Below are 23,254 nucleotides of genomic sequence, written 5' to 3'. Positions count from 1 at the left end.
AAGACATTGGTTCGAATCTAAATTGTGCCTTTAGATTTCGAGAAAATTAACAACTAAGGAATAATTTTTCACTTCACTCATTGACTTCTCTAACCCCAAACCCAAGCCTGGTCTGCTTGGTCTGCTTTGCAAGCGTTCCCTGAAGTCTCATGACGTAATAAAACAATTCCAATCAAAAACTATAGATAAGCTAAGCGATTTCAGTTTTTTTTGTATTGGCTGCGTCTCATTCCACCACATCCGCAGATATCACCCTTCCGCATCTGGGGTGAAAGGTGGCAGATCTACAGAGGTGTTTGTCAGACAATGAAACATCCCAAAAATTGGTCTTCTCTAGAAGACGTCTGGTCTGTGGCTTATGAACAGTTTGGCCTACTATTATGAGGCCTTTATAGAAAGTTCAGACTCTCACGAACATGATGGTGTTCTGCGTTGCGTCATGGGACTTGTCTGAAGTCAGTACAGCCGATCTACCAACTTTTGTCTGTGAATAATATGACCCCTCTATGGAAAGGTGAGTCTCTCATGAACATGTACGCCCACAAGGACGCTCACAAGGACGTCCACAAGCCTCACAAGACTAGTCTGAAGGTACCTGGGTATCAGTTTTACAAAATGAATGGAAGTATATATTGAGATAGTTTAGTGCCTAAAATAAGGGGTTAAATACATCCAATATATATATATATATATATATATATACACTATAACAAATTGCTGTAGTTTTTACAGTAAAAACGCACAGTAATTCCCTGTTTTATCCATTAACGATATAATATTGGAGACTGCAATGCATCTTGGGTCGCTGAACGATTACAGTTTTTAACAGTGAATGTTACAGTAAATGTCACGCAAACAAAATACAGGCATGATGATTTACAGATAATAACGGTTAGTCCTGCCCATTGGATTATGGGATTGCGCGGTCTTTTCAGGTGAATTCTTGTACAAGACCTCTACACTGAAGCAGCCATCAGGTGGGTTAAATCATATTTTACATTCAACAGCCATACAACGAGAAGACAATTTCTCACAAAGTTACTGCTCCCAATGAAAAATAGCCAACAGAATCACATAGCCTACTGTAAAGAATTGGCCATTTGGGTACATCATGCTTTCCACATGCCAGGGCAGTCTCGTCGTGGAAGTGAACATCTGCAATTGCGGTCAGTAGGCTACATGACATTTGGTGAATTTTGACAGAACATTTAGCATCGGGAACCCATGTATCAGCTGGAAAACGTGAAGTGTCTTTGCGAGCCTTCAGTCGAAAACTGTTGCAATTAATAGGTTATTCCATGTTCTGTTTCCCCCCCCAAAAAATTTTTGTATGTGAGTTAATAGCTAGCTGTGTCCTCTCTTAGCTAAATATTGGAACGTTGTTTGAATCAAGATGGAATAAATTCTATATATATTTTCGTTATGTCAGTTATGGCTTGATGGTTCAAATGTGTAATCAATCTGTCTGTCCGTTGGTGAGCTAGCTGCATTATAGCTGTCATTTGAGGTGATTTTAGGTGAACTATTCTCAGCCACGAATGTTACCTTGCTATTCTGAATTTAATTGTTTATATAACTTGTATTTTGGGGATTTGGATTGTAGAAATAAGTACAGGCTACTGCAGCTTGAACTGAGACAGCTGATTTGTTTAGTTTTTTTATTACCCAGAATCAACCTTAGACAGTTAAAATGTTTCAGTGCAAATCGTGTATGCATGAATCTAATACAGTAGTATCATTCGTACAGCACATGAAACTTCATAAAAATGCACCCAATTGCTCTTTTAGTTGCTGCATGCCCAAATGCTCCCATGCATTCAGGCAATTTACTGCCTTTAAGTCTCCCTTATACAGAGACCACAAGGGATATTAAAGGTCTGTGAAAAGTGCTCAATTTCAACCAGCAGACAAAATGTTGATTTGCCCAATAGACATTTGTCAGTTCAGATATTTACATTTGACTGAATTATTTCTCATTTGAAGGATAATTTGCAAGTGGGCAGAGAAATCAGTTGCCCTTTTATGGGATGTGAAAAAACATATGCTGTTAAATCTACATTTGCGTCTCATATATCCAGAACACACAAAAACAGCTGTTAAATCTACATTTGCGTCTCATATATCCAGAACACACAAAAATAGCTCAGTCAAACATGCATTTGAGACAGTGTTGGAAACACAAACTGAAAATCTTACTGAGACCCCTGGTGTGTCTACAGATAATGACTTTTCCGAGGACCTAGAAGCAGGCGGCCCCTTTGACAGTGTTGATGAAGCTCTCTTTTAAAAAAATCGTACACTGTTTTATTTAAAGCTTCAGGCAAAGCTATTGTTACCTGTCTCTGTCATTCAGTCTATTATTGAAGAATTTCAAGATATTCATGACCTTGGTCAATCACATCTTCTTTCAAAGCTCAAGGAGAGGTTGAGTGTACTTGGCATTCCGGAGAATGATATAAAAAATGAAATCGAAGAGCTCCAAAGGAGGATCTTCTCAAGGCCTGTAATGGTTCTTTACGAACTATCTTTAAAAACACTTTCAATTATGTTGAACCTGTGCCCTTGTATTTAGGCACTAATGAATCTGGGAAAGAGTGCTTTGCCCAGCATGTCCCTATAAATAAAACACTTGGTGAATGGAAATTGCACAACTTTAAGAATCTACGTGGGACTCTAGCAGAGAGACACCAACTGTTCCAAGCCTATGTAAGTCTTGGCAGTTTATTTCCGCCTCACATTCAGGTAGAAAAGGGAACACATTTTTACGCCAGTGATTACAACAAGAAGATTGAGGATTCAGTCGCTGCATTTCACTTAAAATCTGACAACACTGTTGTTTCAAATGATATCACTGTCAAATGCACAAAGTACAGAAAGGGAATGTATGCTGGGAAAGACGAGGATGGATTGCAAATGGGTGAGATTAAGTTGATGCTGGTTCATTGCTCCATTCTGTTTTAGAGTTGCAGTAGGCTGTGCAGCTAGTTGATTTAGGTATTCACTGCCTTACAGGAGTAGCCCAGGACTCAAAATTGATCTGCATTAAGCATGAAGACCTTCTTGATTATTACCCCTTAGTAGAGTACAAGTTATTTGTCAAATCAATGATGATCCTTCATCATTCTTTCCCTTTGTTGTAGAGCCATGACAGCGCTAGGAGATGAGATAAGAGAGGCAGTATTGTCTGTACCTACCAGATTTGCCTGAGTAAACACTTTCATCCCTCCAGGATAATCTAGCAAGTGTGGGAGTAGAGGGAAAGCCAGACCTTCAATTTCTTTAAGAAGAAGACCTATAGGAGCACATCAGACCAATACAATGCCGGAAGTTGCTAAATGCATTGAGATTTGAAGATATTACATTTTGCTAAAAGATTTACAAGTATTGTACAGTTCAGATGAAATGTTTGGAATTTTATTACTTTAGATTTCTGAGTTGAGCAACTATTTTACTTCGAGGACCAGCAAGGAGTGACACAGCTGGTACCATCATGGATATATCAACATTTGAGTCATCAAGCCCTTCCCCGGTCACAGTCATCCTCCACATCCAGCACAACCCGGTCAACAACCAGTATGACCGGTACCGTAGACCTGGTCATCTGGCCGGAGAACTTCACTGTCCCTTGGGGCAAGATGTCCATGAACCTGAGATCAGCCATCGCCAGAAGCAAACAGCCAACCCCGGGAGAACGAAGAGTGATGGTGAGAATTACAGTAGATGCAATGAGAGTTATTGAGCTTAATCCGACCAGAGCAGATTGCCGTACAATAGTACCCGAAAAGTTTCGCTGACACAATGAAAGATGGCACTACAATTGGGAGTGGCTATGGATCCCTCTTAAATCAGATGAAAACACATGTTGAGCATAAGAATCCTGATAATCCTCTGGTACGGCTAAGAATGAGAAAAACACTCTCAGGCTCATCGACGTTAGTCAGTGCTAGAGGGTCAACTGACAAATACGGGTATGTAAGATGGCAGCCTGACTTTCCCACAGAAGAAACAGAAGAAACTTTGGAGGCAAAACGTAAGGAAATGGAGCAGCTTTATTCCAGAGAAGGGCCGGCAGGAGGTAACAGAGGACAACTCTCGCAGCTCATGCAAGCAACATTTTACTCACAGCGCTGTGCCATCAACACTAGCCCAGCATCTAAACTAGCCAGGCTGAGGAGTAAGTGGCCATACCTTTTCACACAGAAGGAACTCTACAACCACTTCAAGTTACTGACAGATGTCTCAATCCTGGAAAGAATGTATGCAACGAGGGCAGAAAAAGGAAAGATTATAATAGAATAACCAACAAATGAAGAGGTTCAGTACATCCTGTCAAGGTTTGAAAAGGGTGGAGCGACTGCAGTTGGCCCTTGTGTTGTCCTTCTGCTGATGGCCCATTTCAAAGAAAGGGCGGATGCATTCCTTCTACAGGCCGATGTGAGTTTTACATTCATCTGCATCTTATGCATGAGATAATAATGTTCTATGTGTTTTAGAAGTTTAAAATGATGATGTGCCAAATGTTCAAAATATGTGAATTGAAGTTATAGAATGTGTTGTTTTATATATTTCAGGTGTGATCAATTCCCCTGCTGGACTCACCAAGACTGATTGTTGAAGGTAGTGTATCCAATAAGACTTTCTGTGTGAGTAATTGTTTTTAGACAGTGCCTTACAATAGCAATGTTTCACAGAGGTAATTGTGAAACATAAATGTGATCTGATTTCAGGTAACACAATGACTGCTGCCCAATGGATGATAAGCATGGAGAAGGTGGTCATGATGTCGGTCCACTCCAACTTTGTGGCAGTGCTAGCAGCTTTTCTTGCCTCATTCTACATCTTCAATCTGCAGTACCAAGAGGAGGCTTCACTCACCCTGGAGTTCATCCAAAGGTAAACAAAAAGATGCTTCCTCTTTGGGAGAATTCCATGGGGGGGGGGGGGGGGGGGCTTTAAACTTAAGCATTTTGTATCACAGCTTGGTTTGGCAGGTTCATTGAATCAAGATATGTTGACAAGTTTGAAAGGCTCCTTTGTCATAGCATAAACACATAATGTGAGTGCATTATTTGAACTGGGGACAATGTACAGAGGTAATGCAGCACACTTCAGACACTATTGAAGACATCAGGGGACCTAATCATCTTTCAAAAATGTTGTCTGGATGTGCTGTTTATTTTCACAGATGTTTTGCTGGAATCAATCCATCCACTGGCTCAAAGACCGCCACAGCAGAAGTTGTCAGCAAGAAAAGCGGGAAGGTAGTGGAGAAGAAGTGACACACAATTAATGTACATCTCCGTACTCTGCTCAGGAAGATAAGGGACTTTGAACAGCTACAGGCTAGTTCCTCTTGGGCATACATTTAATGTATTTTAGTAAATTGTGACCTGCTCAAGTAAGTTTGGTTTGTAACTAGGGTTGACTTTTTTTTGTGTTTTTACACCTAAAGTGTTTGAAAATGATCAAGTATGCCCTGAAATTGACACATTGTTGAGGAAGTAATGCTACTCTGTGTTTAACCTGGGAGTGAAGGTAATGACAAACCTCCTAAGAATAGGCCAGGCAGACATGTTGCATAAAACTCTGTTGAAAGTAGGCCTTAGTACAAAACAAGATAAATGTTTTCCTTTTTTTGAGCGTAAAGCGAGGCAATGCAATTTTTGAGTTACCTGAGTCTGTAAGGTTACTTTTATTTCAAAAGCTAAGATACATACACTATACCAGTGCCTTTCTCATCTGTAATTCTGTCACTTTCTAAGCTGGAACAGTTATACACATGCACCTTATTCAGGACCTTGATCTATTTTGAAGATTGATACATTTGAAACCTTTGACACATTTTAAACCTTTTTGTTGAAAGAATTGGCTTTGCATCTGATTGCTGAATAGCCTTCTGACCAACTATCATTATTTTATGTTGCATAGAAGCTAGAATATCATTACACATTACACACATTTTTCAATTTGTAAAGGAAGATGTTTCTCAGTTTTGTAGATGGGGTGGTTGCATCCATCCTAACTAATGCTTGATTTTGTGAAGTTATGTCATACCAATACTGTTAAGATTAACAATTGTATTCTGTCCTGATTAATCATTTTCAGATGTACACTTTTTGCTAGGTGCTAGGGGAAAGGTATAGGTTTGTAAGTGAGGCGTTTGTGATGCGGCCGATTTGGCTACAGTTTATTGGTATTTCCCACCGAGCAACGGTGAAGTTGTACTATGGGAAATAATTGAATGTGTTTGTCACTTTGTTGGTTTGTTTACATTAAACCATGCTTAAGAACATATTATTTTGTATTGTGTTTACTTGTTTTGGTAATGCGAATGTTTTAGAAGTGTACTGTACTATTGGCATATTTTATCTGTAAATGTCATATGTTACTGTAAAAGCACATACAACAGATTACTAGTTTTACAGCAAAAAAACGGTAAAATAAATTACAGTAATTTAACGGCAATTCGAGTTGCCAAGTAAATCCTGTACATTTCGTAGCTAAAAGTAATTACTGTGAAATAGAAGCACAATAATATATTGTAATTAGAAAGGTGTACAGGTACTGTAAAAATACAGCAAATTGTTGTTATTTATAAATGATAAGTTATTGTAGTACATCTACAGCAACATGTTGTAATTCTAATTTACAGTAAATCACTGATGTTTTACAGTACCTTTACTGGCAACTTTTTTGCCGTTGATTTACTGTCATTTCTACAGTCAATTTTTTACAGTGTACAGTATCAGTCAAACGTTTGGACACACCTACTCATTCCAGGGTTTTTCTTTATTTTGACTATTTTCTACTGTTACGCGGAGTGGAACAGGGGAACTCAAGAGCAGACTCAGATGAGGAGACGGGGATGAGGTAAACAAGGTATTTATTGGAACACAGGGGGAAGAGGGAGTGCAGGTCAGGGGAAGCTCGGGCGGGTTGCTGGAGACCAGGTCCAGAGGCTGAGGCTGGAGCGAGAGGGGTTGAGACAGGGTAAGCAGATCCGGGGGGAATCCAAGGGAGTACTAGTGTGGAGAATCCAGGACACAGTAGCAGAATGACGAGACGTGGGACAGGAGACAGGGACTAGAGTCAGAGCGGGCAGAACTGTAGCGGGGAGGGAAACAGCGTCAGGCAGGGAAACAGGCACAGCAGGGTGACAGGATCTGAATTGTAACAAATAGCTAGAAGCGTAGATTGACTGGGCAGAGATTACGATCTGGCAGCGTGGAAGTGGCAGGGCTGAGTATTTGTAGAGGTCTTGTTTATGGAACAGGTTGCAGCTGGTGGGGATCTGCTCTGACTCCAGCACACCTGTCTCCGCTCACACAATCACACACACAGAGAGAGAGAGGGAGAGGGAAAGAGTACTGGGGGACTGGTGGCAGGTCAAGGAGACACAGGATGAGCAGTAGAGGGCGTTGCAGGAGCAGATGTGACATCTACATTGTAGAATTGTAGTGAAGACATCAAAACTATGAAATAACACATATGGAATCATGTAGTAACCAAGTGTTAAACAAATCAGAATATATTTTATATTTGAGATTCTTCAAAGTAGCCACCCTTTGCCTTGATGACAGCTTTACACACTCTTGGCATTATTTCAACCAGCTTCATGAGGTAGTCACCTGGAATGAATTTCTATTAACAGGTGTGCCTTGTTATAAGTTAATATGAGGAATTTATTTTCTTTTTAATGCATTTGAGCCAATCTGTTGTGTTGTGACAAGGTAGGGGTGGTATACAGAAGATAGCCCTTTTTGGTAAAGACCAAGTCCATATTATGGCAAGAACGGCTCAAATAAGCAAAGAGAAACAACAGTCCATCATTCTTTAAGACATGAAGGTCAGTCAATCTGAAAAAATTTAGAGAACTTTGAAAGTTTCTTCAAGTGCAGTTGCAAAAACCATCAAGGGCTATGAGGAAACTAGCTATCATGAGGAGCGCCACGGGAAAGGAAGAACCAGAGTTACCTCTGCTGCAGAGGATAAGTTCATTAGAGTTTCCAGCCTCAGAAATGACAGGCCAAATAAATGTTTCACCGAGTTCAAATAACAGACACATCTCAACATCAACTGTTCAGATGAGACTGCGTGAATCAGGCCTTCATGGTCGAATTGCTGCAAAGAAACCACTACTAAAGGACACCATAAGAAGAAGAGACTTGCTTGGGCCAAGAAACACGAGCAATGGACATTAGACCGGTGGAAATCTGTCCTTTGGTCTGATGAGTCCAAATTTTAGATTTTTAGTTCCAACCGCTGTGTCTTGTGAGACGCAGAGTACAGTTGAAGTCGGATGTTTATATACACCTTAGCCAAATACATTTAAACTCAGTTTTGCACAATTCTTGACATTTAAACATAGTAAAAATTCCCTGACTTAGGTCAGTTAGGATCACCACTTTATTTTAAGATTGTGAAATGTCAGAATCATAGTAGAGGGAATGATTTATTTCATCTTTTATTTCTTCACATTCCCAGTGGGTCAGAAGTTTACATACACTTAATTAGTATTTGGTAGCATTGCCTTTAAATTGTTTAGCTTGGGTCAAATGTTTTGAGTAGCCTTCCACAAGCTTCCCACAATAAGTTGGATGAATTTTGGCCCATTCCTGCTGACAGAGCTGGTGTAACTGGGTCAGGTTTGCAGGCCTCCTTGCTCACACACGCTTTTCAGTTCCGCCCACAAATTTTCTATAGGATTGAGGTCAGGGCTTTATGATGGCCACTCCAATACCTTGACTTTGTTGTCCTTAAGCCATTTTGCCACAACTTTGGAACTATGCTTGGGATCATTGTCCATTTGGAAGACCCATTTGCGACCAAGCTTTAGCTTCCTGACTGATGTCTTGAGATGTTGCTTCAATATATCCACATAATTCTTCTTCCACATGATGCCATCTATTTTGTGAAGTGCACCAGTCCTTCCTGCAGCGATGCACCGCCACAACATGATCCTGCCACCCCCATGCTTCATGGTTGGGATGGTGTTCTTTGGCTTGCAAGCATCCCTCTTTTTCCTCCAAACGTAACGATGGTCATTATGGCCACAGCTCCTTTTTATGGCAGTTTTGGAGCAGTGGCTTCTTCCTTGCTGAGCGGCCTTTAAGGTTATGTCGATATAAGACTTGTTTTACTGTGGACATAGATACTTTTGTACCTGTTTCCTCCAGCATCTTCACAAGGTGCTTTGCTGTTGTTCTGGCATTGAGTTTCACTTTTCGCACCAAAGTATGTTTATCTCTTGGAGACAGAATGCATCTCCTTCCTGAGCGGTATGACGGCTGCGTGGTCCCATGGTGTTTATACTTGCATACTATTGTTTGTACAGATAAATGTGGTACCTTCAGGCATTCGGGAAATTGCTCCCAAGGATGAAGCAGACTTGTGGAGGTCTACAATCTTTTTTCAGAGGTCTTGGCTAATTTCTTTTGATTTTCCCATGATGTCAAGCAAAGAGGCACTGAGGTAGGCCTTGAAATACATCCACAGGTACACCTCCAATTGACTCAAATTATGTCAATTAGCCAATCAGAAGCTTCTAAAGCTATGCCATAATTTTCAGGATTTTATATTAATTATGTATTTTTTGTTTAAAAAAAAATATTCGCAAAGGTAGTGCACTGGGCCTTTAATAGTCCTGTATTAGCAGAACAATAAAGCAGTCTGCAGCACCCCCACCCCTCAATTGGGTTGAGGTTGGGTGATTGTAGAGGCCAGGTCATCTGATGCAGCACTCCATCACTCTCCTTCTTGGTCAAATAGCCCTCACACAGCCTGGAGGTGTTGGGTCATTGTCCTGTTGAAAAACAAACGATAGTACCACTAAGCACAAACCAGATGGGATGGCGTATCACTGCAGAATGCTGTGGTAGCCATGCTGGTTAGGTGTGCCTTGAATTTAAAACAAATCACAGACTGTGTCACCAGCAAAGCACCACCACACCTCCTCCTCCATGCTTCACGGTGGTCCCACTAAGCGCAAACCAGATGGGATGGCGTATCTCTGCAGAATGCTGTGGTAGCCATGCTGGTTTAGTGTGCCTTGAATTCTAAAACACGCATTCGGAGATCATCTGTTCACCTATTCTGCGTCTCACAAAGACACGGCGGTTGGACCAAAAGACAGATTTCCACCGGTCTAATGTCCATTGCTTGTGTTTCTTGGCCCAAGCAAGTCTCTTCTTCTTATTGGTGTCCTTTAGTAGTGGTTTCTTTGCAGTAATTCAACCATGAAGGCCTGATTCACGCATTCTCCTCTGAACAGTTGATGTTGAGATGTGTCTGTTACTTGAACTCAATGAAGCATTTATTTGGCCTGCAATTTCTGAGGCTTGTAACTCTAATGAACTTATCCTCTGCAGCAGAGGTAACTCTGGGTCTTCCTTTCCTGTGATGGTCCTCATGAGAGCCAGTTTCATCATAGCGCTTGATGGTTTTTGCGACTGCACTTGAAACTTTTGAAGTTCTTAAAATGTTCCCGTATTGACTGACCTTCATGTCTTAAAGTAATGATAGACTGTCATTTCTCTTTGCTCATTTGAGCTGTTCTTGCCATAATATGGACTTGGTCTTTTACCAAATAGGGCTATTTTCTGCATGCCAACCCTACCTTGTCATAACAAAACTGATTGGCTCAAACGCATTAAGGAAAGAAATTCCACAAATTAACTTTTAACAAGGTACGCCTGTTAATTGAAATGTATTCCAGGTGACTACCTCATGAAGCTGGTTGAGAGAATGTGAAGAATGTCATCAAGGAAAATAGTGGCTACTTTGAAGAATCTGAAATATAAAATATATTTAGATTTCTTTAACTCTTTTTTTGGTTGCATCATGATTCCATTTCTGTTATTTCATAGTTTTGATGTCTTCACTATTATTCTACAATGTAGAAAATAGTCAAAATTAAGGAAAACCCTGGAATGAGTAGGTGTGTCCAAACTTTTGACTGGTAGTGTTTATGCTTTTTACAGAGCAGCAAATACATGTAGAGAATGATTTAGTGAATCATTTCTACTAACTATTGCATTTTTTTTGTCCATGTTGAATTCCTCTCTAAATTGAGATTGACATGTTATTGGTTGTCTGTTTGCCCTTCATCCCAGTCTCTGCTAGTTCCTCTCCATTTGGTCCTATAGCCCATTGACTTTATGAAGCTTGACTGCTGCTTTCCTCTCCAAGGTTGTTTCATCTGCATTTGCAAACCCCCATCACCCCCCAGTCAGTGCCCCCCTCTTAATTTCACACTGCTGTGCCAGTCCCCGCTTTGTCGTTTGGTGAAGTCTGCTGATTCACCCTATTGTTTTGGACATCAAGCTCCGTTCGCACAACCTGCTACGTTTTCATGGCGACTAAAAACACCAATATATTCACTGACACCACTGGCCACCTGGGGAATAATGAAGACATATATCCCATATGTAGCATTGTCAGAGAGAGCTGAGGCCTATACACACTTTAGAGTGCAAGTCGATTTAGAGCTCTTTGCGTGTCCATTATCAGAGCTATTAAAATGCTGAAATTGCCCGGTGGTGACGTCTTGAAGAGTTTATGCAGAGTGGAATGTTGGATGTGAGTGTCTTGGGGGTTGTTACATAAGAGAAGTGTTTGTGCTCTGCTTTGCTCTCTCTGTTAATTCCAGTCTGAGCTCTGCCCTGTCCTATTGAAGGGCCTGTCTCAGTGTTAAAGGAAAGCCAGGCTGTCAGTTTATTAAGTTATTAGGCTGGTGATGAAGGAGGAAGTTTGGGAGAGAACTGAGGCGGCAGCTCTGCACTTGAAAAGGGTCCTGCTGACCATTTGCCATCTCCCATCTGTCAGGGGAGGGAGTGGTCCGGGCCCAAGTCCCACCCCCAGAACATCACACTCCTCAACCCAGTCAGTTTACATTCATGCATGATCCTCAACATGACCTATCTATCAACACTAACATCAGCCTGTCCTCTGATTATCTCGGACCAACTATACAGCCCAGGGCATGTTTTCTGTATGGTGGTCCATTGATACCTGTTTGGCTGTAGAAATAGGCACAGTATTTATATGTAGTCTTATAAGACTGTAGTGCCCTATCAGTTCTTAACTTAAGATATAAAGTGCCTTCGGAAAGTTTTCAGACCCCTTGACGTATCCCACATTTTGTTACGTTACAGCCAAATTCTAAAATGGATTAAATAAAACACGTTTGTCAGCAATCTACACACAATACCCCATAAGTTTTTGCAAATGTATTAAAAAACAGAAATAGCTTATTTACATAAGTATTCAGATCCTTTGCTATGAGACTTGAAATTGAGCTCAGGTGCATCCTGTTTCCATGGAGCATCCTTGAGATGTTTCTACAACTTGATTGAAGTCCACCTGTGGTAAATTCAATTGATTGGGCATGATTTGTAAAGGCACACACCTGTATATATACGGTCCCACACTTCTAGTGCATGTCAGAGCAAAAACCAAGCCATTAGGTCGAAGGAATTGTCCGTAGACCTCAGAGACAGGATTGTGTCGAGGCACAGATCTGGGAAGGGTACCAAAAAATATATGCAGCATTTAAGGTCCCCAAGAGCACAGTGGCCTCCATCATTCTTAAATGGAAGAAATTTGGAACCACCAAGACTCTTCCTAAAGCTGTCCCGTTTGCCAAACTGAGCAATCGGGGGAGAAGGGCCTTGGTCAAGGAGGTGACCAAGAACCTGATGGTCACTGACAGAGCTCTAGAGTTCCTCTGTGGAGATGGGAGAACTTTCCAGAAGGACAACCATCTCTGCAGCACTCCACCAATCAGGACTTAATGCTAGAGTGGACAGATGGAAGCCACTCCTCAGTAAAATACACATAGCAAAAGATAACTATAGGTCTCTCAGACCATGAGAAACGAGATTCTCTGGTCTGATGAAACCAAGATTGAACTCTTTGGCCTGAATGCCAAGCGTCACATCTGAAGGAAACCTGGCACCATACCTACGCTGAAGCATGGTGGTGGCAGCATCATGCTGTGGGGATGTTTTTCAGCAGCAATGACTGGGAGACTAGTCAGGGTCGAGGGAAAGATGAACAGAGCAAAGTACAGAGAGATCCTTAATGAAAACCTGCTCCAGAGTGCTCAAGACCTCAGACTGGGGTGAAGGTTCACCTTCCAACAGAACAACAACCCTAAGCACATAGCCAAGACAACGCAGGAGTGGCTTCAGGACAAGTCTCTGAATGTCCTTGAGTGGCCCAGCACTAGCCCGGATTTGAACCCGATCGAACATCTCTGGAGAGACCTGAAAATTGCTATGCAGCAACACTCTCCATCCAACCTGACAGAGCTTGAGAGGATCTGCAGAGAAGACTGGGAGAAATTCCCTAAATACAGGTGTGCCAGGCTTGTAGCGTCATACCCAAGACGATTCGAGGCTATAATCGCTGCCAAAGGTGCTTCAACAAAGTACTGAGTAAACGGTCTGAATACTTATGTAAATGTGATATTTCAGTTTTTCTTTGTCATTATTGGGTATTGTGTGTAGATTGATAAGGGGGGGGAAAACTATTTAATCAATTTTAGCATAAGGCTGTAACATAACAAAATGTGGAATAAGTCAAGGGGTCTGAATACTTTCCGAATGCACTGTATATATGTTGCTTGCTGCTCTGTGATATTTATTGTAAAATTAGAAAACTGGGGGAGTAATTGTTTGCTTAGATTTGGGTCATAGTTATGCCACACTAGTTCACTCAGCTTTCTACTTTGCACACCCATTGAACTTTCTGATGATGATAGTCTGGTTATTTAATACATTTTGAGTATTGAGGCGTTCTAAAATCAGTATTTGTTTCTAATTCTGGTAGCTGTGCATACAGGTGCAAATGTCTGTGGGACCTCTGTCTTCTTGGTTTGGGGACTTTTGATAGCCATGTCCAGTCCTGACAAAAAAATGGATATGGGTAATTGGGCAACGGGGGGGGGGGGGGGGGTTCTGAAGTTTCTCTTCTTCCTGTATTTTCCTCAGTCAGCCATAGCCCAAACCATTTCCCACCCTCAAGTACCAACAATCTGCTGACTCAGCGACTCCTAGAATGAAGGATAGGGAATGGAATATGCTTCTGGCGTATCTCTACTATGCAGACCAGCTTCAGACCAGAGAATATTAGCTCAAATAGATAATGTGTTACAGTGATCTTCTCTACCACCACATCAAGTAATCAGTAATGACTGGGGTGAATCTCTCCAGTGACATGACTCACTGGGATGGGAGAACATATTCTATTTTCCTCCTGACACCCACACTGTCAGATAAGGTAAACAAGATGTGCATCATGCATGCATCAGCTGGGTGGAGTGAGTATTCATCAAAGCTGGAGGGTGGGAGAAAGGGATCCCAATGAGCCTACTAATGAATTGAGCTGACTAAAAGCCCTTGGCAGCATTGTCCCTGGAGGACAACTCCCAGCCTCCCTCCCCAGCTTTACGGCAGTCATTAGGATCTGACATCCGTGAAGAGGGGCCATCAGGCTACTCTGTGCTCGCTGCTGTGAAAGGGAGCCAACTGCCCCCCATTTTCATGCTCTTTAACACTTGTTCAGAGGGAGAAAGATGGCCATGGCATGTTTTATTAGTGGGTAAACATCAGCAGGGAAAGTCACTCCCCTGGCCAGAGGCACAATAGTGCAGGGTCTTTAAGGCATGCTGGGCCAAAGGGAACTAAAGTGTGGTCCTCGTTACATTAGGTAAACAAAGGGAAAATACAAACACTTCTGTAGGCTCTGGGATCTTCAAAAGTGCAGAGACAGATCTATTGTAATGAGTACATAGATGTAAAAAAGGTTATGGGGTGTTGATCAAGTTACTGATCCATCTTTAATTACATCCTATCAAACTGACCTTGCATTAGGAAGTCATAGATTTTGACCTCAATTTTACACCAGCAATAATCAAATCCGAGAGGACTGAACTCAGAAAACAGCCGGCGGTAGTGTTAACTATTAGTCTTCTACCCTGATATCACAACAAGTCAAATTGATCAAGGCCCGGGCTCAATTCAAGGTGTGTTATAGCGCAGCACACTACTTTTAAAGGTAATTTACGCTTGAGCCGACATGCACAGCATTTACCATGAATGCTAAGTTCAAGAACATTGGAGGAAATACCTTTAAAAGGCACAGTGTCTCCTGTATAGTGTCCTGCGCTATAATTAAGAAATATGTCCCGAGGGGGTGTGGTATATGGCCAATATACCACATCCAAGGGCTGTTCTTAGCCGTGGTATATTGGTAATATACCATAAACCCCTGAGGTGCCTTATTGCTATTTAAACTGGTTACCAACGTAATTAGGGCAGTAAATATACATGTTGTCATATCTGTGGTATTGGGTCTGATATATATACTATATAGACAAAAGTATGTGGACACCTCTTCAAATTAGTGGATTCGCCTATTTCAGTCACACCAATTGCTGACAAGTGTATACAATAGAGCACACAGCCATGCAATCTCCATAGAGAAACATTGGCAGTAGAATGGCCCTTACTGAAGAGCGCAGTGACTTTCAACGTGGCACCGTCATAGGATGCCACCTTTCCAACAAGTCCATTCGTCAAATTTCTGCCCCGCTAGAGCTGACCCAGTAAATTGTAAGTGCTGCTATTGTAAAGTGGAAATGCCTATGGGCAAAAACAGGTCAGCCGCGAAGTGATAGGCCACACAAGATCACAGAACGGGACCGCCGAGTGCTGAAGCATGCAGCGCGTAAAAATAATTTGCCGGATGCCAGGAGAATGCTACCTGCCCGAATGCATAGTGCCAACTGTAAAGTTTGGTGGAGGAGGAATAATGGTCTGGGTCTGTTTTTCATGGTTCGGGCTAGGCCCCTTAGTTCCAGTGAAGGGAAATCTTAACGCTACAGCATACAATGACATTCTAAACGATTCTGTGTTTCCAACTTTGTGGCAAAAGTTTGGGGAAGGCTCTTTCCTGTTTCAGCATGTAAATACCCCCGTGCACAAAGCAAGGTCCATACAGAAATGGTTTGTCGAGATCGGTGTGGAGGAACTTGACTGGCCTGCGCAGAGCCCTGACCTCAACCCCATCCAACACCTTTGGGATGAATTGGAAAGCCTACTGCGAGCCAGTCCTAATTGCCCAACATCAGTGCCTGACCTCACTAATGATCTTGTGGCTGAATGGAAGCAAGTCCCAGCAGCAATATTCCAACATCTAGTGGAAAGCCTTCCCAGAAGAGTGGAGGCTGTTATAGCAACTCCATATTAATGCCCATGATTTTGGAATGAGATGTTCAACAAGCAGGCGTCCACATACTTTTGGTCATGCAGTGTACCACGGCTGTCGAATCACCCAGTTTATAATGCTCCATAGACTTAATCCCGGCACCAAGTAAATTAATACTTTAGCAGTGGAAAAACACGTGTAACTTGTTGATTCTTTAATTACATACAGCTCACATTACAATCTCAATAAAGCAATTTATTACACACAAAATGTTTATTTTTTGACAAAAATATTTGAATAAATGAAATCAAAACAAAATAAATAGACAATTCAACAATAAACATATAATTGGGTAGGAACATATTAATTTTTCAGGCCTAAAGCCAGCTGTGATATCAGACGAGTCAACAGCACAACTCTGGTAGTCATTCTAAAGCATATTGTCTCTGTTCCACTCCATTATCATTTCTGCTTGCTGATGTTTCTTCGGACCCCGGTCCTTCTCCCTCAGCCTCAGCATGCAGTGGCATGGCCATGAGCTCTGGACCAGCAGCCATCAGGGTGTGATGCTGGACTTGGGACAGGCCTCTAGGGGAAACACAGGTATGACAGCATAGTAGCATTTATGAGGTCTCACTGAGTCACCTGTGAGACCGCAGTCCTTCTCTTTTGGGAGAAACTGTGAGGAAATGGTTCACCAGCATGAGTAGGAGAAGAGTGGGTACTGGCTCCACTCAGCCACGTTGCCATGGTGATATCCGTGGTGCACAGCCGGGGTACTGTAGTCAGTGGGCAGGTGGTGAGGGGGAGGGTACTGGGCATGGCTGGGGCTGCTCCACTGGCCCAGGGTCTGCTCTGTGCCGTAAGGGCTGTAGATGTGGTGGCTGAGGACCCCTGGCTTGCCTGCTTGGGCCATGTTGAGCACCCCTGTGTAGTCCGGATGATGTCTTGCAAGGGGCTGCGGGCCACAGGGAGATGGTCTAATCTCATGAACAGAGGGCTTGGAGGCCTCATGCTCTGGGACTGTGGCTACATCAGGGACTCTGGACTCAAAGCTGGCCCGTCCAGAACCGCCATTGCTGCTGCTCAGGTTGGATGAGGGAGATGGAGACCTCCCGTATTTATGGAACCTGAAAAGAGAGAGAAGGCAGGGTGGTGGTCAGTGTTGTCTGCTTTGATGACAATGTGGCAGTGAGTTTTCCTTCCTACAGGCAGCAGGATGAACATTACTGAGATAGACAGCATGCTGTGGTGCCTACCTGTAAGGCTGGTATGAAGCTGGGGCTGGTACTAGCTGCTCTGCATTGTACATGTCCCTGACGTCGGGTCCAGGGGGTGTGTCTGTCTGGTCGTGGAGTCCATGCTCCCTCTCAGGCCCCCAGGGGGAGTAGTGCTCCTCTTCCACCACTTCCTCCTCTTTTCTCTCAGTGAGTTCTGCCCGCTCTCCTTCGTATCCCTCATATGATGACATGTGTAAGCCTGCAAAACATACATGACATCAGACCCACTGAGCTCAGAGAATAACAACCTCTACATGAAGGGATGAGTAGTTTGGTCACTAAACTAACTGGTGAAAGCCAATACTTGAAGGGCTGTCCTCATATGAGTCTTTGCTTAGATAATCCATTTCCTTTGCTTTTTTCTCTGTTGAGGCTGGGATTCTGTTAGCACGCCTGCAGTGGAAAATACAACAGGATCATTAGTACACATATTCAAGGCAAGCAGAAAATAGAAAAGAAAGTGAAATAGAAAAGTAATGATAAAACCAATTCTAGCTACTTTTTTGTATTAGTTCCTTCGTCTCGGAAGCCTTTCGCAAATGGGTTGTGGTCAATCTTCAGCTTTGTTATCTAGGGGAAAAATAGTTGGTTTTAAACACCTAGTGCCTTGTTACCAGATTCTTGCTTGGGGAAATAAAGGGTAGTGCCCTGCTGTGCCAGTGACTGCAGTGAGACTGACCTTAGTGTTCTGGTAAGCGGTGACTGAGGTGAAGGAGGTCTCAGAGAAGGTGAAGGTCTGGAAGACACTCCAGCGTACACTGTACATGTCTTCTGCCTGGACAATGTGGAAGCGCGGCTGATAGCAGTGCATGGAATGCAAAATGATCTGAAAGAGAGAGATGCAATGTTAGTTTAGTCACTGGAACAAAGACAACAGTTAATGTCATCAAAGTAAAATAATTTGCCAATGCTCTATAGAGTAAGTCTATATATATATTATTACAGAGCTTGACAATGCTTTCTTACATGGCCATGTTGGTCCAGAGTGTTGTTGGTGAGCTTGAGCTTGAGGAAGGACACCGACTGTTTCATCCAGTGGCTCCCAGGGGCCGGAGAGTCTGGGTGCAGGTACGTCCGACAAGGAGGCTGCGGCTCCGCCTTCCCAGTCACTTCCCATTTCTCTTTATTCCACTGGAAGGAGACAGAAGTAAAGAGCTTAACATAAAGTTAATCTGTAATATAAAGGGTGGCAGGTGTGATTTTCAGAGGATCCCTGTCTAACCTTGAGGCTAAAAGAGAGTGATACTTTGGCTTGCACCACCCACAGAGGCAAACAGCAGGGGATATAACAACAGGAAGAGATAATGCCCTTTGATGACCAATGTCAGAGGGGTGATTAAGCAAAGACTGGAGTGGATCTGGGTCTCGCCTGGAGATGCTGACCATTGGAGAACATCTATTGCCAATGTTTGCTAATGTCACGATTGTTTGATACAAGCCAGGGATGTGTCATTTCTAAATGAAAATTCTCCCTGGTTTCAATGATTTTGCTCATATGAAAGGCAATGGATATGTATTCAAGTGTAAACATGCAAAAGTTTGTTACCTTATACCTGAAACCATCCACAGGTATCATGTCAACCAACAAGATGTACTTGGAACATGGAATTAGTCCAGAAAGGTTGATTTTACAGTGTGGAAACATTCTCCTACAAAATTCAAGAAAAATCATTATCATGACAGTCCACAGAAAGTGCAATTTCTTGAAGCATTTTCAATCAAGTACATTGTAATTGATAATGGCAGATAGAGTTTGAAGTTGTGCTTATCTTACCTGCCTGGTTTAGTGATAATCATCTCTGTTCCTATTTCATGGAAGGACTTCCAGAGTTCTGGGTTCTCCAGAGTCATCCTGATGTTGCCTTGGCGATAAGCATCGGGACCACCGGGAATAGAGGACGACGGAGTACTAAAGTTGGACTTCATGTCTAGGATGTATAAAGAATTATTAAGAAGCAGTCAAAAGCTCAAACTGACGGAGGACTAGCTGACCAAGATAAGAACTGAATAGGCTGTGATAGAGGAATATTTCACATACACGGACTACTGATATAGACAATGAGAGCTTATGCCTTGAATGTGTGATGTCCATTGGCAATCCAAGGTAGGTTTGATGACAAAAAAAGAGCTTGAGGATCAACACTCACCTCTGATGGACTGCATTCTTCAGACGAGTTGGTGGAACAAGGAGATGTGCGGCAAAAATATAATGTATCAGAAAACTGTTTTAGTGCTTTCCAAAGTAGAAACCACAGTTAACGGTCCCTCCTTGGTGCTGCACATCGGTCTTGAGCTTTCAGTATATTCCACTGGTGCCGGAAGCATACATTGAGTGGTCGTAAGTCTAATGGTGTTTGAACAGCAATCACTTGGGGCTCTCTAGAATTGTTGAACTGAAGGATGGGGTCTCTGACTTTTAAGGGGAGCCCAGGAGTGGGAGTGGCCTGAAGAGCCATTCCCAGGCTTTGAAGTGGCACAACGATGAGTCAATATCCCACTGTGATTGGAGGGTTGTGGAAATCAAAGGGACTTAACAGAGCCTTGATACCGTCCCCACAGGAAGGGGGACAGAGGAAACGCATCTTTATTAACTGCTAAGAGACTTTTAAACAAATATGGATGGGCTTCCCCACTGGAGAACAGGGCCTACAGCGGCACCAAAATCGGTGTAATTATCATTTACACAGATGTAACCACACACAGAAAGCCTATTTAGTGTCCTCATGCAATGTGGTAAAATAGCCATAATATATTTACAAGTAACATTATTATGCAATGTGGTAAAATAGCCATAATAGCTAATAAGAGCTCGGAGAGGTGCTTGCTATACTGCTGAGGGATGAGGCTGGAGAAATGCAACCATTCTAAAATTAATAGATGGAGCTATTAATGCAAGGAGTGACAGTCTATGAGATCAACATGATAGTTTTGAACATATTTTGAAGCTACTGTATATTTGTTTATTTACAAAGAACATTGTTAACAAACAATGGTAAATCTTATATTTTGGGTTTCGATAGGGTAAAACAGTTTGAGGAAAATTCTATTATTCAAGAATGAATGGGTATATAAAGTTGAAGTCGGAGGTTCACATACACCTTAGCCAAATACATTTAAACTCAGTTTATCACAATTTCTGACATTTAATCCTAGTAAAAATTCCCTGTTTTAGGTCAGTTAGGATCACCACTTTATTTTAAGAATGTGAAATGTCAGAATAATAGTAGAGGGAATTATTTATTTCAGCTTTTACTTCTGTCATCACATTCCCAGTGAAGTATACATACACTCAATTAGTATTTGGTAGCATTTCCTTTAAATTGTTTAACTTGGGTCAAACATTTTGGGTAGCTTTGCACAAGCTTCCCACAATAAGTTGGGTGAATTGTGGCCCATTCCTGCTGATAGAGCTGGTGTAACTGAGTCAGGTTTGTAGGACTCCTTGCTCTCACACACTTTTTCAGTTCTGCCCACAAATTGTCTACAGGATTGAGGTCAGGGCTTTGTGATGGCCACTCCAATACCTTGACTTTGTTGTCCTTAAGCCATTTTGCCACAACTTTGGAAGTCTGCTTGGGGTCATTGTCCATTTGGAAGACCCATTTGCGACCAAGCTTTAACTTCCTGACTGATGTCTTGAGATGTTGCTTCAATATATACACATAATTTCCCTTCCTCGCGATGCCATCTATTTTGTGAAGTGCACCAGTCCCTCCTGCAGCAAAGCACCCCCACAAAATGATGCTGCCACCTCCGTGCTTCACGTTTGGGATGGTGTTCTTCGTCTTGCAAGCCTCCCCCTTTTTCCTCCAAACATAATGATGGTCATTATGGCCAAACAGTTCTATTTTTGTTCTATTTCTCCAAAAAGTACAATCTTTGTCCCCATGTGCAGTTGCAAACCGTAGTCTGGCTTTTTTTATGGCGGTTTTGGAGCAGTGGCTTCTTCCTTGCTGAGCGGCCTTTCAGGTTATGTCGATATAGGATTCGTTTTACTGTGGATATAGACACTTCTGTAACTGTTTCCTCCAGTATCTTCACAAGGTCATTTGCTGTTGGTCTGGGATTGATTTGCACTTTTCATACCAAAGTATGTTTATCTCTAGGAGACAGAACGCGTCTCCTTCCTGAGCGGTATGACGGCTGCGTGGTCCCATAGTGTTTATACTTGCATACTATTGTTTGTACAGATAAATGTGGTACCTTCAGGCATTCGGAAATTGCTCCCAAGGATGAAGCAGACTTGTGGAGGTCTACAATTGTTTTTCTGAGGTATTGGCTAATTTCTTTTGAATTTCCCATGATGTCAAGCAAAGAGGCACTGAGTTTGAAGGTAGGCCTTGAAATACATCAACAGGTACACCTCCAATTGACTCAAATGATGTCAATTAGCCTATCAGAAGCTTCTAAATTCATGACATAATTTTCTGGAATTTTCCAAGCTGTTTAAAGGCACAGTCAACTTAGTGTATGTAAACTTCTGACCCACTGGAATTGTGATACAGTAAATTATAAGTGAAATAACCTGTCTGTAAACAATTGTTGGAAAAATGACTTGTGTCATGCACAAAGTAGATGTCCTAACCGACTTGCCAAAACTATAGTTTGTTAACAAGAAATTTGTGGAGTGGTTGAAAAACGAGTTTTAATGACTCCAACCTAAGTGTATGTAAACTTCCGACTTCAACTGTATATTATTGATTGAAATTACCATTGAACAGCAGTAACTATTGCCGATTGTCCTTTTATATTTTTTCAATGATGATCAAAATGAGGTTTGCTGAATGAACAACATACATCACTTTCCCCAACAATACAATTAAAGAAATGATATACAGTATTGATTAATTCTTACAAAACAGTTATAACACAACTAAAATACACAGGTCATATATGATATAATGGTTGAATCAATTACTTCATCTTGACCAAACATGGTCTCTGGCATATTCCATTCTCCAATCCGAGAAAGTGAGGAGTGTGTGAGGGACCAATAAACCCATAATGGTGTGATAACTTACTTTAATACCTGTATCTTTCTCTAGGTGAGTCTAACCTGGGGGTGGCCAGGTTGGGTGTTGGGGCTGCAGGCAGTGCCTTGGGGGTTGTGTATTGGGGTGTCTAGAGAGGACAATGCTCCGATAGATAATCTCATTAGGGAAGTTTCCCCTGCAGGCCCAAGTTTCTCCATGCTGAAAGGCACTGTATGGGCCAGCAATTAACTATCAGTTAGCACCACAGGCAAGACACCACAGACTGAAAGAGACAGAGGGAGAGAGAGATAAAGACCGGGCAAAACCTCCCTGCCAATCCGAAGGAGCCCTCCCTCCCACAATCATCATTGTTCAGGCAAATCCACAAGTGTCCATAGGCTAGATGTCTCCTCCTCTATCCACCTCTGTTACCATTGGCTAAACAAATGCTAAACTCTAAATGGAAAACCATTCACAGCACTTCAGCAGAGTTCCTCCTAGGTCATCTCCACTTCCTCTGGCACTTAACGTACCTCAAATACCCTCAATAGATCTAAAAACTTTAATCAGATAGAGTTTGAATTTAGAAATAATGTCTCTCACTCAGCTTTGTCTGACAAAACCAGGCAGTTTTCAAACAATCCCTATACAATTAGTTAGTATCTTTCATTGTATGCTTATGTATACATATTGAATACAGTACCTCCAGTGGTAGTATTGCATGGTCCAAGTTTCCATATAATTATTGTGATGTCTATTGTCTTTGTAATTTGCATCCGTGAATATCTAACA

The 23,254-nt window shown here is 42.1% G+C and overlaps 1 protein-coding gene and 1 pseudogene across 1 annotated transcript; one reads left to right on the top strand and one right to left on the bottom strand.

The window, feature by feature from the left end:
* The first annotated feature begins 845 nt into the window (after nt 1-845).
* On the top strand, nt 846-4,845 carry LOC129853529 (uncharacterized; annotated as a pseudogene).
* Nucleotides 4,846-16,531: 11,686 nt separating this feature from the next.
* Nucleotides 16,532-19,652, bottom strand: LOC129852778 (T-box-containing protein TBX6L-like). Its single transcript, XM_055918435.1, has 9 exons — nt 19,637-19,652; nt 19,264-19,417; nt 19,036-19,138; nt 18,456-18,620; nt 18,169-18,315; nt 17,989-18,059; nt 17,794-17,882; nt 17,469-17,688; nt 16,532-17,339 (listed from the first exon to the last, which is right to left on the bottom strand). The coding sequence occupies exons 1-9, from the start codon at nt 19,650-19,652 to the stop codon at nt 16,904-16,906; spliced, it is 1,401 nt and encodes a 466-aa protein (XP_055774410.1). The 3' UTR covers nt 16,532-16,903.
* Nucleotides 19,653-23,254: the final 3,602 nt, after the last annotated feature.

The sequence above is a fragment of the Salvelinus fontinalis genome, chromosome 4, assembly GCF_029448725.1.
Source record: "Salvelinus fontinalis isolate EN_2023a chromosome 4, ASM2944872v1, whole genome shotgun sequence".
NCBI lineage: Eukaryota > Metazoa > Chordata > Actinopteri > Salmoniformes > Salmonidae > Salvelinus > Salvelinus fontinalis.
This window is presented reverse-complemented; position numbering and strand designations above follow the sequence as displayed.

Excerpts from the sequence above, each read along its gene's own strand:
- LOC129852778 (XM_055918435.1), bottom strand. Across the intron at positions 19,139-19,263 it reads ATTATCACTAAACCAGGCAG|GAGAATGTTTCCACACTGTA; the intron begins GTAAGATAAGCA and ends TGAATTTTGTAG. Across the intron at positions 17,340-17,468 it reads GCTTCATACCAGCCTTACAG|GTTCCATAAATACGGGAGGT; the intron begins GTAGGCACCACA and ends CTCTCTTTTCAG.